Genomic DNA, 17081 nt, shown 5'->3' on the forward strand with positions numbered 1-17081 from the left:
GTAGGGACATTGGGGAGGTACCCCCCAGCACTGTGCCAAATTTGTTATCTATTTTCCTTTATGAAGTTCTTACTACAGTGAGCAAAATGCATGTGAGGCCGGAATAGTGAACTACCAGCACAAACCATGAAATCGGTCTTTGAAGTTGATTGACATTCTCTCTGCTTCTCCTCCCTGTCAAAACAACAACAACAACAAAAAAAGAACACTACTGCCAACACCAAATCATTCAAGTGTCGAAAAAACACCAACCGAACAAAAGAGTTATTAAACCGAACCTCCCCGTTTGAAAGAGCAGCTAGGAGAGAACACAAGACAACATTGTCAGTGGCGGTCTTTGACCCTGTGCCAGTGACATGGAGACGTCTCTCTTCTGACTCAGTGAAAAGGAATTGCCAGCATACAAGAGATTATGTTTGCAAGCATAAAACATTTCAAGAAATCACAGTTTCACTCGCAATTTATTTTAAATGCTTTTCTTTCGCGGTTACTCCGCCTGAGGAAGCACGCAGCACAAGCAACTCGCTCCCCTGAGTGTTTAAGAGCTATTTTGTAGATTAGGTAGTTTATGAACACCACAGAAGAGCGTAGAGTTTTTTCCTTTTGTAACACATATCCTTGTTGTTACTTCTATACCTTATTCCCTAGAACCTCTCTTTCTTTCAGTGCTCAGCCAGCTGCTAAGAAATCATTCTTGAATGCCACAGCAAAACCCTAAATAAATTGCTTTTTTGCTGCCTGCTTCTCATCTTGTGAGCACTTTCAGCAACTTAAAAATAGAGAGACAGGAGGAATACTTTTGTACTCCTTTGTGAATAGATGCTTTTTTTCTTGGAATTTGGGTTTTTTTGAACTTGCCATGTTTCGTGTCCTGCCAGCTTCAGCTCAGGTCTCCCCTTATCTCCCCTTCCCTCCGTCTTCAAGCTTCCAACCCCAGCCCAACACACTTGCTGGAGGAACATGCAGGTAGCCATTATGTATAGGTCCCATTAGAGTTGGGCACTGCGATCATGTTACTCTATTGCATCTAGCATATTCCACGGAAGCTGCTTAAGACATCACAGGAGGAGCTGAACATTCAGCAGTTAAGGGCACGTGCTAAAGTTGCACAAAGTAACACCACTCAAGGTGTCACAGAACTTAAGCATAACCCCGTATGAACAGGCCACACTGTGAGATTTAAATCTGAGATTTAAATCACACACCGACCAAGGTTTCATTCTGACTGGTTGAAATCTGGCAGAGTTTAATGCAACCAAAGAGAAGGTCATCACACAAGCATCACCAGATATGACCACCCTATGTGAAATAGTTTCTGCTTGTGGCTGCTTTGAGCTAAACTGAAGCCCAAGAGGGAGGCACTCAGCATTCCTGTGGGCAGGAGTTTCCATTTATGCTGCCCGCGAGCACAGAGGAACCCCAAGCTGCACTTGGAGCAACCAAAACTGTCACTACTTCAGTTAAACAGCTCACGTTAGCGCTCCTCTGCGTGACATGGGTGATGGTGGCAGAAGAATTGGTAACTATCTGAACCAAGAACCAGTCCCAGAGACTTTGAAACTCTGATTTTCCCAGGCTCAGGCTCTGGACACAGCCTGGCCAGAGCATCCACCCCAGTGCTCGCAGCCCCCTCATGCCGGCACAGAGGCAAGGTGGGGTCAAAGAGCCCCTCGGCAGACCCTCTGCATCAGCTCCCTTCCCGTCATCAGACCCTGCCTACCAACAGCAACCCCCTCCCACACATACAGTGCTCTCGGTTCCTGGCTCTTTTTTTTTTTTCCTCCCCCTTTCTAAGAAATACTAGTCCCCAAAAATATTAAGCCAATAATCGTAAGTGCTCAGAAGCTACAGCAAAGCTCTAACTGCTGATTATTTTCATTGCAAGAAGCTGTTTATGAGATTGGAAGCCCACATTAAGAGATGATACTTTAAGATCTAATACTTTGAATTAGTTTTAAAAAAAATTAATAGAAAAACCCAACAGGGACCCACTTTCTCAGCTCATGTGAGTTAGCATCATTGCAGCAACAGCAAATACAGCCACGCTATCCAAACCAGTGGTATTTTGCCCCTGAATTGCCAGCGCTTCGCCTTCAGCGCAAATCCTCTTGTCTAACTTCTATAATTGCTTTAATATTAATCTGCACACACATCTTCCAGGGAGCAAAGGCCATTTCTCTATGCCAGAGCACACTGCCCTGCTGCAGGTGAAATCTTACGCTCGGGGAGGGAAGAGGAAGGCTGGGCTCTCCAACTATTTAACTTAATCGAAGATGCTACTGAACTGCACCCCGAGATGTTCGGCGCCAGCACAGTGATAACCCGGCCAGACAGGTGGACCCAGGCGCCCCACATTGCCTGGTGGCACCGAGTCGCACCTTGGGACCGTCTCCCTCGCTAACTGCAAACAGCCATTTTGCTAACTCAGGCAGAAGCTGCTCCGCCACACATGAAGCCATTATTTAAAACGGGGGGGGGGGGGGGGGGGGGGGGGGGGGGCGGGGATAGAGAAGAAAGAGAAAAACTGAAACATAAGGGAGGTCGGGCACGTGGGCAGTACATAAAGAGCTCTGGTTTGGCCAGGGCACCTCAAGGATTTCACCTTCAGGGTCTGCTACCTCCTGATGCAGAAGAAAAGCTTCCCCACCCCACCAAGACCCAGCTGCACGCCTCCCTCACACCGTCACGTGTCAATAATTCATCGCACCTGTGTCCTTCCCAAGGAATTTGGGTCTCTTTTCCCAATTGAAATAAGCTCTACCACTGCCCATCTTGGGAATTCAGCCTTCAACATCATTAGGAGAAGGAGGAGTCTCAAGTAATTTATAATATGAATATATTCTCCATTTATAAAAAAAAAACAAACCACAGGTGGGTGGTGGTTTTCTCCCTGCTCCCGTTAAGCCGAAACCCCAGCCACCTTATTTTCCTGTCTTTCTCTCACACTGCTCCCCTAATTCCCCCCCCCAAAATAATTATTCATCTTCACATTGCATTAAAGATAAATCATGTCCCACAATTCATGAACAGCTTCAATTACCAAATCACAAGCACACCTGAGGGGCGGATATATTTCTTCAAGCTTTTATAGTTTCATACTTGGCAAAGAAAAATGTCTTTGCAATGAAGTGATAAAAATTAAGCATTTATCTGTATAAAATGTTCACATGAATAAGGCAGATACAAGCGTGGACTTCGGGTTTAGAACAGAGCATCACACTCAATACAGGTTGTTTTTAAAAACAAATTTCATATGAAGATTTAGAAACACCCACCAAAAAGCCCTTATTAAACAGACATGGAAAAAAAATTTCCTATAAACGTAACTCAAGGGTCATATTAAGGCTTGAGGTTTGTTGCTGCTGAAGTCTCAGGTGCATTGTTTATAGTACCTGTAAAATTTAGGCAGTACGAGCACCAAAGTGAACTCGAGGAAGCAAACTCTGGTTAACACCAACCTCCCGACCATTAGCTTCCAGAGACAGCCCTTGATCAAGCCCATGTGTTTAAATGGAGAACATCCTAGAAACTGGCAGAGGGCATTAACACCATTAATGATGTGGGATGCCTTATTAGTTAGTAGCAAAATATTGCACAAAACCTGTAAAAGATATTGGCTAGCTATCCATGAGCATGTTTGGGGTTTTTTTTGCTTGGCAGAGAGTGGAGTGGCTTGAAGAAACCAAACGGAATGATTGCAACAGCAACACTCAAATAATACATGGAGCTGAAGCTGTACACGAGCCATGACTTGACACGAGCTGCAGCACGGTCGCACACTGAGCTGGATGCGAATGCCACCTTCCACAACACTAATGCCTTTGGTTCTTAAAGTTCTAGGAACCCCATTCAGATAACTGCTTTAAAGATAGATATTAAACTGACCGCAGTATCTAACCATCTCAGCAGATGCCAACGTAAGGATCCAAATAACTGTAACACAGCAGCCTACTGCGAGTAAGAATCTACTGACACACACTGTGCTTACAAGCAGCTGTAGCAGAGATATCATAGCAGCAAATTCAAATACATTCCTGAAGTCCAGGAGTAAGAGAAGTTAATAAACAAAGCATATCCCCAAAAGAACTCTTGCAAGCCAATTCAAATGGCAAGGGAAAGTGGAAAACATGATTCTTGTTACATCAGAGAAATTGGGGGGGGGGTGGGGGGGGGGGGGGCGATAAATCAAGGTAAGCCTCTTCCCACCCAAGCCCAGACATAGGTCGTTAGGGGGTTTTCTCCCCACCCAAGCCCAAATGTAAACCATGAAGGGTTTTTTCCCCTTGAGAAAAGGTTACCACATTAAAACAAAGGTGATGTATTGTGAGTGCTTGCTGAGTGCCATGGGCCCACCCTGTTCTCTCATGGAGCAGCACAGGTATGGCTGCAAGATTACCCTGCTACAGTGGGTGGACATCAAACGTGGCCCCTCACAATGGAACAGGGTGTTCCCCTGCCCAGGGCTGAGCTCTAGAAGTTGTCTGCAAAGGCTGGAGATGGTCACTGCAATGGGAACATCTGACCAGCCAGAGCAAGAGCCAGCTCGTTTCGAGACACATAAAAGCCATCAGATGGGTACTCTCGATTACGGGTTATCTAGGCAAATTTGAACCTGTGATTTAGAGGTGAAGAGCTCTCTATCCCATTACCAGTCATAAAGACCATCTGGTCCCCTACTCCCTGATTAAAAAAAAATGGTGCATGCAGCGCATCATCTATCAGAATTAATCCAACTCAGTTTGATGAGTGCTTTTTTAGAGGAGGAGGGGGGAAAAAAAAGTAAGGATGACTGTGGGGAAATAAGTCAGTTGGGGAAAGATCCCAAAGCACTCCATCCATTTTAGCTTCAGAGCAACCTTTTCCTCTTGGGGTGTGAAAGCAGGAGCCAGCCGGGAGGGCCCGTCTGTGCGGCGGTGCCCCCCGCCCCCCCCCCCCCGTTGGCTCTGCTCCATCCCCCCGCCCGCGCCTGGACAAAGGGCCGCTATTGTGCCGGCTGCCCAGCTTCCCCACCCCCCCCCCCCAACAACCACCCCCCCGCGGCCCCCACCCCCCACCCCCCGCTCGCAGCGGGTCCCCGCGGCGGCGGGCCCGCCCCTACCTGAGCTGTCCATGGTGCTGCCGCCCTCGCCGCGGGGCTGCGGCTGCTGCTGCTGCTGCTGCTGCTGCTGGTGCCGCGCCGGGCTCCGGCCGGCCGCCCCCGCGCTGCCCCCGGGCCGGCCCCCGCCGTCAGCGCCGCTGTCCACCAGCTGCAGGGATTCATAGCCGTCACCGCCCGGCTTTTTCCGGTAGCTCCCCAGCAGGCTCATGGGCGAGGCGGGCGGAGAACCTGCTCTGACGCCGCGGGCAGGAGGGAAGCGAAGTGCTCCGGCCGCCCCAGGGGAGGGGCTGGGCGGGCCGTGCCCCCCCTGCCTCCCCGCCCCGCCCCCGGTGCCGCCCCCGGTGCCGCCCCCAGGGCCCGGAAGCAATCGGGGAGCCGCAGCCCCGCGCTCCGGTCCGCGCTGGAAAGCGTCTCAGTGAATTGGGCGGCAGCGTGCTGGAAGGGTGCTGCACCCACCAGTGCGGCTGGGGTTGGGGTCCCCTCCCCCGCCCCCATCAGCTGCCGCCAGCAATTAGCAAAAAGCGTTGGATCGACACAATTCCCTTCTGGCAAGCCTGCCCCTCCCCCGGGTTGGCCCTTCAGCGGGGGTTCGGCTGTGCGGCTGCCCAAAGAGGTTCCCCCAGTTGCCCGTCGTTTTTAAGGTCCCTCTGTCACGCTACCGGTGGAAGGCGCGTTCCTTGGGACGGGCCAAGGGCACCGAGCTGCGGGCCGGCAGCTGGAGGAGGAGGGATGGCACCGCAGCCCCGCGCTCAGCCCCCAGAAACCCGAAGCGCATCGGTGTGAGGACCCGAGGGAGTCCCGAGCCACACGGCGGGCAATGCAGGACGCATCGGCATCCCAAGCCCTTGCTGCTGCTGGCTTCACATTGGTGGCACCCAACTGATGAAGTGCCACACCGACTGCTAAGCCATTTTTGTCGTTAGGTCTCACCAATCTATTTTAGCTGTTCACGTGTGAACAGACTTTAGACCAACATGAACTGCGTCCTTGAACAACTGATGAGCCATAGCTCACTTGACACATTTTGCAGCCACGGCTAGTACATTGTCATTTCTTCTTTACATGGTACAGAGGAACTGAAGGGTGCGCCAAAGGAAATGACCACTATTAAGTTCTTCTAAATGGATTTCTTTTTAATTTAAGGAATATCAAAGGCAAGAAGAAGCCGTAGCATCCAGACACAAGTATGCCTTCCATCTCTTACAGAAAGGACAGAGAATACTCTGCTTAGAAAAATGGTGTGGGTTTGCTTCTGAAGCAGTAACATCAATAACCACTTTGGTAGATATAACCATAACTTGAAATATTACTGACACTTGGCTTAAACTTTCCTGCTTAACACTCCAGGCCAGTGGGCATCTGGTGCAGCCATACCTTGTCATGTGCTGTTGTTTATATAACTCCTGGAATTTTATATTACAGTGCAGACCAGGTACATCTGTGACCCAGAATTTTCCCAGAAAAATCCAAGCAGATTGACAAGCAGCAAACTAAAATGAACTAACCTGGCGTAAATCATTCGCAGTCAGCAGCAGTAATGGCTCAAACTCCAAGGTTAGAATTGTGTGTTTTCTAGCCCTCATTACTGGGCTCTTAATACACAGGTCTGTATGGAGCGATACACGGACTGCAATGCTCGCCTGGGGGACTGGGTGGTCGCCCCCCTGCTCTTGGCACCCAGATGCAACAACTTAAGAAAGAAAATATAAAAGCGCAGATATTTTTTTCAAGAGATCACATCTGTTAATCTCTCTTAGTCAACCTAGGATACAACGATTCCTGCGCTCTAGGATAAAAATGGGGAAACTGGGGGAGTCAAGGTGGATTTTCATTCATTTTCCTTGCTTGGGTAACAACCTGAACAGGAAAGACCAGGCTCTTGGGTGAAGGGGGCGCATTAAGTCTATGGAACACTTCCATGAGTACTCAAGCGTGCTTGCACTGGAGGCAACTGCAGCCTGTTAGAGGGAACAAGCTGGGGAACCTGGCACAACACAACACCCTACACAACCTATCCCCCATCTTAAACTGTCACCTGGGGTCTCTTAGCCTCCTCTGCTGCCTTTATGCACCAATTCAAAGAACTCAGCTTAGACAAAACTTCATACCCTAAATCCAGAAGTCCTTAATCCCCAAACCAGCAAGGATCTGTCTGAGTTAGGCAGCAAAAGGAATGTTCTGCTGAAAATGTTCTCATGGAAAAAGGGTAGGAGCAAGAGGGGAAGTTCACTCCAGCGGAAATTAGAGCTCGCCCTTCTCCCATAGCAGGTCCAGAATTCATGCTCCCCCAGCTGCAGTCTCGCTGTCACTGCCCACTGCAGCCTCAACAGCACATCCTTGGCTCAGCATTGCCTACCAACGTTGATGCCACTGTCACATCTGCAGAGGCAGAGTACAGTCCTGCTTAGAAAGAAAAAAACCCTGCTTCTCCTTGTTGAATCCATTATTAATATGTTTCTTTCTACATCTGTCCCAGAGTTTGGGGGATCATAGCTTGCCTTTCCTCTAAGGAGTCCCAAAGGGGAATCACCACCATAGCCTGAAGCTCCAGCCTGAGGAAAGCGGGTTTGGCAAAGCATCAGCACAGGCACCACGTAGGGAGCAAGCAGCCTCTCCAGGGGATCTTGGGGCAGAGGAGGGAGGAGGAAACAGACTTCAAAGTCCCATCCCTGCTTGTAATTACCATTGCTACAAACACAAAGAGATGGGATTAGGGAAGCATGGTGTGTGGGATTCGGTTGAAGCTACACTTATCCATGCATTTTCCAGCCCTATGGGAATTTTAGCTGAAGAGAATGTATAAAGTGATATTCCCTTCTCCCCCAGTTCTCCCTTTAAGTTGGGCTAATGAAGGGCCACATGGTTCTGTCTTTTGGAGGTAAAGTGTAAAGAATGCTATATCAAAAAAATAATAATAAAAAAAGGTGTTAAAAGGCACATGATTTTCATAAATGAGAGTAAAGAAGGAAGAACTAGGGAACCAGCTACTTCGAAAATCTCACTAACATCCTTGCAGATTTATTGAGCGGTGGCTAATGATACTACAGAATATAGAAGTATTCTGTTTGAATGGTGAGGCTGGCAGGTGCCATTAAGGCTGTGGGAGATGTTAATGACATGCTAAGGAGGACTGTGTGTTGCTCAAGACTCAGGAGATACAAACTCTCTCCCCATTACTGACCTTGGAAAAGTCAATTGATTTGCCAGCCTCTGACTGTTTTTCTCTGTCTGGGTTGCAGCCTCTCCTGGGTAAAGTCTCTTTTCACAGCTGTAATCAACCACCAACTATACTGAGGTGCAATTTAATTTTTTCCACCTCTCCTCCAATTCAACGAACAGCTAAGGTGAAATGTTATACTCTTAATTCTTCATGAACACATTCAAACTGCGGAGTGTTGTGAGAATTACAAAAATAGCTTGAAAATTAATTTAATATCTGGACCAATACCTTTACAACTCAATATATTTTTTTCTTCCAAAGTTTATCACTGTAAGCAATGAACTCTCCCTGCACAAAGCATTTCTGCAAGAAGACCAAACCCAGTTGTACACATATAGGGAAGTATATACACCAGCTGTGCCGTATGATATGGACTGCTGTCACTGCCTGAAAGAGAATGCATGTCCTGTTAAGAAAAGTAAGACTTGCTCAAGCAGCTTTCATATTCCTCAAACTTATTTCATATTTCCATTTCCCTGCTGCACAGGGCAGCCCCTTCTCTCTGTAGCCCAAGCTACAATAGTTTCTTTTGCCTGTCTCCTCACACTTATGTGTGCCTTGCTCCTTGCAGTGGGACACGGGCACATCAAAACATATTCTAGAGAATTAACGTTTGTGCCTTTTCCCTCTTCCAAAGCACCCAGATCATAATGAAATAACCTTAATTCACAGACTCCTGAATGTGGGCTGCCTTCAACATTCTTGTAACAAGTACTCTGCAAAATGGCTTTTCAAACAAACCCAGCCCAGCTCTATAACTTGGCTTACCTTCCTCAAAACCTTGCAAGGAACACACGTGGCATTCAGCCACAGCCACCTTCTGGAGAACCCTTTAGCACCCCAGTAACCACCCCCCATCACACGTTGCCACATTATCAAGTGTTTGAGCTGTGCCATGAGCCACGTCACCAGCAGAAGGAGGCTTAAACACCTGTATAAATTGAAGCAGTTTGATAAATTTTTGATGTTCTGAAAAAAAATAACAGCCACCACCTTTTTGTGTTTGTTTAGTATGCAGATGTACAGCACAGCTGTTGCTGTACACATTAGGTAGCGAGGTATTGCTTGCAATTTTCCCACTTAATCTAGCTAGTCATGAAAAACTTGGTGTAGTACAGGCATCTTTCCTGCCCTAGGAACTAACGGGGTGTAGAACCAACAGCACTGACAACTGTGCCTATCTCAGCATTGCGCTCTCACCCTCAGACCACAGGGGCCAGCTTTGTCCCTTGTGCCTACAGCACTCTTCTCCAGGAAAGCAAGAACATCGCCACATTTTTCTCTTGGGTCTTTCCTCCTGGACATCCTCCACAGCAATTTTACTCCAGCAAATACCCATTCCCTATACCCTTAGAAGTGTCTGTCCCACTGCCTACCTTTCCAGGGAGCAGGGAGCACCGACAGGAGCATCTCCACCCCGAAGCCTCCACAGCTGCCAGCATTTGGGATGAGTCACTTAGTTTAACCCTGGTTAAGCAATTGATTGGATTGATTACAGCCAGCAAGCTCCTTGTCTGGGCTAGGACCACCACAGCTACCACCAGTGAGCAGCACAGGGGAACTGTAAGAAATAATGGCATGGCATTGTAGGTCATTACTGCCATGGATAAAGAAAATCTGAATTTTTCTATTTTATTTTTGGCCTGGTGTGTTCAAACGTAAACCAAAGATCTTAAAAACTTAAGCTATACAGCACCATTTGAATTAGCTTCAAGACAGTGATACCTCTTGATTGCACCTGCTGCTCTCCATTCAACTCACCTGGCTCTTGTCATGCTAGAGCAGTGCATTTCCCTCCTGACAAAGCTTAGTGTGGTGAGGAGCAAAAGCAAAGCCATGGTGAGAGCCAAAACAATTCCACCTCGGAAGAGGGTCTTAGGGGGGGGTTTGCGCCTTTTTTTTTTTTTTTTTTTAAGAAACCAGTTCCAAAATCACAGCAGCTAACTAAGGCCATCAGCAGTCTATGTGGTATCCCCCTTTTTGCTTTGCTTCTTGTCCTAAGAGGACCAGAACCAAAATACCTCCTCCTGTCTTCTCATGAAAACAGCAATTGTCAAAGCAGTCACAATCTTTACAAGCAGCAATGAATAAACTTCTACATATATGGCCAAAAGATCTACCTTCCAAATCATCTCTGAGGCCAACTGAGAGAAATCAGTGTCTTCTAAACCATCTTTTTCTCTGAAAATGGCCAGATCCTCCATCTGGGACTGCCGTGAACTTGGGTTGAGTCCTACCCTGTGAGAGTGTTAGCCAGACCCTCCCTTCCCCTCAGGAGCCTTCCATCACTCTTGGTTCCATCCACAGGCACAGCCTCGCAGGCTCCCAGTGCACTGGGGTCCCTGGGAGGGTCCGTCAGGGTTTGTTCCTTTCACTGCCATGGCAGTGGCACCAGCTGGCAAACCAGCACCCCAGGAGCCAGCCCGCAGCAGTTCCTGCTCCTGTAGAATAAATTCTTCTCATTTCCATGTTCAGATGAGACGTGGGTCAAGCCCAGGTGACGCTGGGGTGTATGTGACCAGCACAGCAAGGATCATGCTCCTCGCCCTCTCATCTGGAGGCTCCATTCGTACCTGGGCAGCACCACGGGCCAGCCAGGAGCATAGATTCCCCTGCATCACCCTGGGAACGGGCACGTGAGGGCAAAATGGGTACAGGCTCTTGGTACAGAGCCAGAAATATGATTTCAAAGCAGCATCCAGACTTGTGCTGAGGATAAAGAAGTGGTATCTGGACTGGAGTCAAGGATGGCCAGGTTGTTCCTTTCTCTGTATGTGGGAATAGCGTGTCCATGCCTGGGTTTGCTGGAGAAATAAGGAGCCTGCTGGTGTGGGATGTGGTGTGCCATGGGCAAATAGGGCTGCAATTTGGGGATCCAGGTGGAGAGATGGGGGTAAAATAATCTCATCCTTTTTTAACCCCTCCCTGATATTCAGGATCTTCCACTGTCCTGTTCTAATAAAACTCTAATAAAAAGCAAACATGGTCCTGAGAAAGTTTGAGTTGTTTCTAAGTGTTAGACTCAATTAAACCTTTGCTTTCCCTCATCAGAGGAAGCCTTGAGCCTTTGCTGTGGTGTAACCCAACTGCAATGTTCCTCACTGCCAGCTGGAGCATCAGCAGCTGAAGCTGCAGTGAATGTCTTCTTCAGCAGATGGACGCTGAAGAAGATATTCACAGGCATTTGTCAAGCAACCACCAAAATTTCATTTCAGGGGTATTCACGGTCCTTATGCAATCACCTGTAGAAGGAAACCCTTGTTGGCAGGTCCGCTGGTGGCAGAGAAAGCATCACAACTGCTCCCACAGGAGCGTTCCTTCTGGTCATAGTACCAAACCTTGAGCACAGTTATCCTGAGGGCGCCCGGGGGCTTTGAGCGGGACAGTTCCACCGCGTGCTATCACACACCTCGGCAAGGTTGTGCTCACCTTGCTTACCTGCCAAATCAACCGGGGCGCCTGCGCGGCTGCTCACCATTATCGCTTTTTCCAGTGACTTAGGATGTGGCTAATGTTTGACTCTTATTATCTTTTTTCCCATCCTTTCCTCTCTGTGACAGCACACACCCTGAAGTGTACTGCTGTGTCTGCATGGTTTTTTATTTCTTGCCTTTTAGCCTTGTTAAAGCGCTGTCAGGGGATGATACACAACTTACTCATTTCAGCCCAAGACTTTGTTTCGGAGTATTCAAGGATTTGACTGGCTCCTCAGCAACGCTGAGCTGTGGAGCTGCCTGCCAAAGGCTGTTGTAGATACTAAATATGTACATGCTTCACCAAGAGGCTGGAGGAATGTATGGGGAAAACAGATCTATACAGGGCCGTTAAACAGGAGCGTATCGCTGTTTGCTTAGGAAGTCCCCAGCCTGCGAACAGTTGGAAAATGGGAGGCTGTACAGCCGTTCATACAATTCCTCAGGCCAAAATCAGGTATTTAGGTTAAAATCAGTTATTTTGCTGCCTAACTACCATTTATTCACCATTTCCCATTCACTGTGAGGTAAGTGGCTAAATACCAAGAAAAATCTGGGCATAGCCCTCCTAAAGCAGGTCTGCGAGCCTGCAAAATATGTATACGTGTAATCCCTGTTAGAATGAAAGACATGAGTTCAGAAACACACAAAAATTTCCACTAGCAACAAGAGGAGTCCTGCATTCATTAACCAAGACAGAGGTGGACCCACAGCTGGTACCTTGGAAAAATCTCAGCTTTCTATTAAACCTGGCTGATTGCAACGAGTTACAAAGCTAAATTACTTGGCTTGCGCGCTTGCGATGCAGCTTGCACTAGTGCTTGCATTTGAAACAATAGAATGGCCAGACTTTCGCTTTTTTAAGTGCATAGAAAAAGTCCAAAGTGTGATTTTGAATTTCTTTGCAGCAGGTTATTGTTTGCTTTAGGAAATGGCTCTTGGTCAAAACAAGGAGAAAAATTACCCAAGTGAGTCATCATGGGGTAGCTTCAGCTACCGCTGCTGTGCCCAGGGTCAGGCTCCAGCAGCAAATCATATAATGAAAATAGTCGGGTCATTGCTCTCAGGTAGCCCCGGCCAAGGACCCCTCGACGCCGTGAGTCTTTCCGTGAAAGCAGAAGGGAATTACAGCTGGCACTGCTGGCCCACGCTGGTGGCTGTTGCCCACCTCACCCACTCCCACCGCCACTTCTTTTTTGGATGTATATGGGGTGAGGGTTTCCTTTGGGGGAACAGGCCAGGGGACAGGTATCCTCACTCCAGGCTTCAGAGTGATGGTGTCTCTTGGATGGATGGGCAAGTGAGGTTTGGCTGGCAAAGGGTGGGAAGATACGGGTGAGTGTGATAGCACAGGAAGGTTTGCCAGACACCCAACACATCCCCATTGAAGTGGTTCTACCCTCTAACAGATTTTGGTACAGTATTTTTTATCTATACTAATAGGAAAAGTTATAGTATTAAAGCTTTGTTGTCTTGGCTGTGATATAAAAGATTAAAAAATTATGTCGGTCTCAGCTCACGCTATCTACTGACTTACAGGTCCCGCATCATGCCTAACTGATGCAGTTTGGGTTCGGATTTATAATCACTCATCATTTCCAAAGTAATACTCTAGCAGACCCTGCATGGCTCCCTATGCTCTCTCCCACAATGCTGTTTTCAATCTACACGGTGCTCCGCAGTTTTGGAAGAATAGCCTGGGCATGAGCCCAGGGGAGAGACACCCAATTGCATTGGCGTGGGAATACCTTGCAGCAGATCCCTGTGCCTTTGGATGCAGGCTATAAATTCAGCGGGACAGGAGCCAGAAGTCTGGTCCTTAGTGACATTACAGCCCCTTTAAGCCAGGCAGGGAGCCAGGCTGGGTACGAACGCCCTCATCCTTCTGCCGGTGAGCCATTTACAGCATGAAAGGTAACGAACCCCACTTTGCTAATTCCTATGACACTAACTGAATCAGCCTCTCATGGATCCCAGAGCTTTGTCCCTAGTCTGGGAAAGCATTGCTGGGATGCCTTTGAGATGCCAGGCAATAGAAAAACTTCATGAACCTTCAGATGAAGCGTGCTTGACTCAGCAGAAATGATTCAAAGCAATCTTCCTCTGCCAGCAATGCTTCCTGCGCTGCTGTAAGGGTTTGGTGGGAGCTGCTCTGCGCTGTGGGATGCTCTCCCGGAGGCTGCCAACAGCCCTGAGTGAGGGGCAGGTGATGGAGCTGGGGGAAATTCATGGCTCCACCTATATCCAGCTCAGGCTTTCAAAACCATTTAGGGCAGGAAAGAGTTAAACACCACATATGTGAACTCAGAAAATAATATTACAGGCGCTAGTCTATACCACGTGGCTTTAAAATAATTATGCCATGTGGCTCCCAGGCTGGGAGTTTTGCGTGGATGTGCTTCAGTTTAAATACCTTCCAAAATCTGGTGGGGTGGAAAACAAACGCCAGGAGTAAATGTGTGCAGAGCCTGTGTCCCGCCCTGCCGTGCCTCAGCGAGGGACCCCGTGCCAGGGCAGGGACCCTGGTACAGGCAGCGTGCCCCGGAGAAACCTGTGCTAGCGAGAAAGCAAATTGCTTGTTCTGTAAAGTTTTCCGTGAAAACTATTACTTGGAAAAGGAATTCAAGTGTTTGGGTCATTTAGGTTTTGCTTCAAAACATGGCCTGGAAAAGGAATAAACTTCACATTTTCTGCATGGCAAAAACCCCGTTTCAGAGGATTTGAAGGAAATCCTGCCCCTTGCCTCAGTCTCCCTGCATGGTTTGTTCTGCACACCTGATTTCCCACCTCTCCGCCTCCCAGCCGTGATTCAGGGATGTGACTGGTACCCTTCCCAACCTCCCGATCCCCCGTTACTGAAGACAAGAACTCCCTCAGGAGAAAGAAGCCTGTGTGTTGTTTAGAGCACCCATCAAAACAGGGCCTCACACACTACTGTAATACAAACTACTGTAAGGCTTCATAAATTATTTATAATTTAGTAAGAAGCAATATTTAGTAATATTTATAAGTAATAAAAGTCATGTTTATAGCATTTTGATATCAAGAGCTTCCCACGGCTGCTTTATCTGCCCCTGAAAAAGCATCCATGTTCTCATTTTTGCAGCGGATGCAAATCATAGCATCTCGGATGGGTACGGTCACAGCTGGGATTTCCAGACCGTGTTCCCTGAAATCTGAGGGCTGTGGGACGCCACACGCACCCAGCAGAGGTCAGACCCCCCTGAGCAGCTCCGCAGCAGTTTCAGGCATCTCCCCATCTCCAGAGCATCCCAGGAGAGGAGCAGCCACCCTTTTGGGTCCAGCCGTTCATTAGCGATGTTCAGGTTATAGCCTTTGCTGCATCCTTTGCGCGCTGGTGATGCTAATTGCCTTTGCAAGGCCGATTTCAGCCACCTGAGCGGAGCTGTGGGTGCAGTAAAACACAGCCCCGCAGCATCGGCACCAAGCCCACGTGCCCTGATAGCCCGATTTTGATCCCAAAACCTGGGCGTCACATCTGGGTACCGAACTCTCCACTGCTATGGTCCAGCAATTCCCTTTTCCACGTGGCCCCCAGGCTGCCACCATATTTTTGCAGCAAAGCAGGATGGATTTTAGCAAATCCTGCTGAAAAATCCAGCTTTGAGGACTCGCAGAAAGCACTGCCGTGGCTGCAGCGGGAGGCCCCGCAATTAATCTGCAGCAGGGCAAAGCCGTCCGTGCAGCGGATTAGTCGGGTCAGCAATTAAACATTGGCGCTTACACTGCTGGCGGCACGCAGGAGGAACCCGGCGCTCAAGGACAAAATGCAGTTCCTCCTTAAAGGCTGCAGCCGTTCCGAAATCCTGCATCTATCAGCTGGGTGCATTTCTGGGACCATAAACAAGCTGGCTGTGTCATGGCTGGCTAAATATAGTGCATCTCGTGTTGCCTTCATGCTGCCTGGGCCATCTGAATTACTTGGTACGCTGATTTTTTTAAAAAAAAAATCTTTTTTTTTCCCTTCCTCAGGGAAGGCTATGACTAAGAGAAATCCACCGGTAAAGAAGAGCTATCAGAAGATGGAGGCCCGAGTCCAAATGCAGAAGGTGAATAAAGTCTTTAGTTTGCAGACCTGGGGTCCTGTCTAAAAGACTCTTCGCCCTCCTCCTCCCTCTCCTCCTCCTCCTCCTCCTCTCCTTGGCAGTATCCAAAATAAGACTATAGTAACAACAGCCACAAATACATCAGCAAGACGTTAAATATGTCCTGATTTAAAGTCACAGTGCTCCCGAGGCAATGCCGAGGGGGATAAGCACCTACCTGAGGCAGCAGTGGGTGGGCAGCGGGCAGCCCTGCCAGCCACCCCGGCCCCTCCTGGAGCACCCAATGGGGCTGTGTCAGCAAGACTGAAGCAAAGGCAATGATGTACACATTTACCTATATATATATATTCTCTATTCTGGCCTGAAGTAGGGTTTTTAAAGGGGATGCAGCTCTGTGTTTGTCTCAGCATAATAAAATGGGGGGTGTTGAAGGTCAGCTTCACAGTGGATGCCCTGCAAAAGGCTGGGTGTCAGGATTTCATCACAGCATTTATAGACAGCCAAATACCCTTCCTGTAGGAAGTATAGTTCAGTTATAAGGTACAATTATTTTTTTTAAGCCTGAAAATAATTTTTCTTTGTGGAAAGTGATATGCTCAAATGGCTTTCACAGTCCTAAGATGAACAAACACCTCTTCTGGGGAGCAAGGAGAGATGCTTACATTCAGCACGGAGTTATCAAGGTATCCAGAGCAGGAGGCAGCTCGGGGTCGTTAATCGCTGTACGCCTGGCTATGCACGGCTGAATTCAGCACCCTAACTTGCCGGCATGCTACCCCGCCAAAAGAAGCAGTTTTCCCATGCAATACCTTCCCTCAAACCTATTACATAACAAGGCTTTACATTTAAAGCAGGATCTTTAGCTTTACCCCGAGCTGAGCTGCGGGAGCCGAGCGTGCCTTCCCGGTGATTACTCAGCACAAATTTGCCGTAAACAACATCCCCTGTCTGACCGCGCACCATCTCGCTCTCCTTCCATCGCACCCGCTGGCGGTGACGCTTTCCTTACCTGGATTTTCAGACGCGTGCATCCTCTTCTCCCGCTCCCGCGGCACCGCGTTGGGCAGTGCGGCCGCGTCCCCGCACGCCGGCTGTCCGCACACCGGCTGCCCGCTCGGCATTCGACGGCAATCCCGGGTCACGGGGCGACGGCCATGGGCTGGGGCACCGCTGCCTGCGAGCTGCGCGCCGCTCGGGGCCTGCCGGGTTATATTTGGGATTAC

The 17081-nt window shown here is 48.6% G+C and overlaps 1 protein-coding gene across 3 annotated transcripts in view; it reads right to left on the reverse strand.

The window, feature by feature from the left end:
- Positions 1-17079, reverse strand: part of DNAJC6 (DnaJ heat shock protein family (Hsp40) member C6) — a 51620-nt gene extending 34541 nt beyond the window's left edge. Inside the window, exons 1-2 of one of the 3 annotated variants that reach the window (XM_037404626.1) lie at positions 16868-16976; positions 5099-5246 (exon numbers count right to left, since the gene is read on the reverse strand). In XM_037404626.1, coding sequence (XP_037260523.1) covers positions 5099-5111 — 13 coding nt within the window. In that variant the 5' untranslated portion in view covers positions 5112-5246; positions 16868-16976. Of the gene's footprint in view, positions 1-5098; positions 5337-16867 lie in introns of those variants that run through there. The other 2 variants (XM_037404624.1, XM_037404625.1) reach the window with 2 other exon arrangements.
- Positions 17080-17081: the final 2 nt, after the last annotated feature.

Source organism: Falco rusticolus, chromosome 11 (genome assembly GCF_015220075.1).
Source record: "Falco rusticolus isolate bFalRus1 chromosome 11, bFalRus1.pri, whole genome shotgun sequence".
NCBI classification, from domain to species: domain Eukaryota; kingdom Metazoa; phylum Chordata; class Aves; order Falconiformes; family Falconidae; genus Falco; species Falco rusticolus.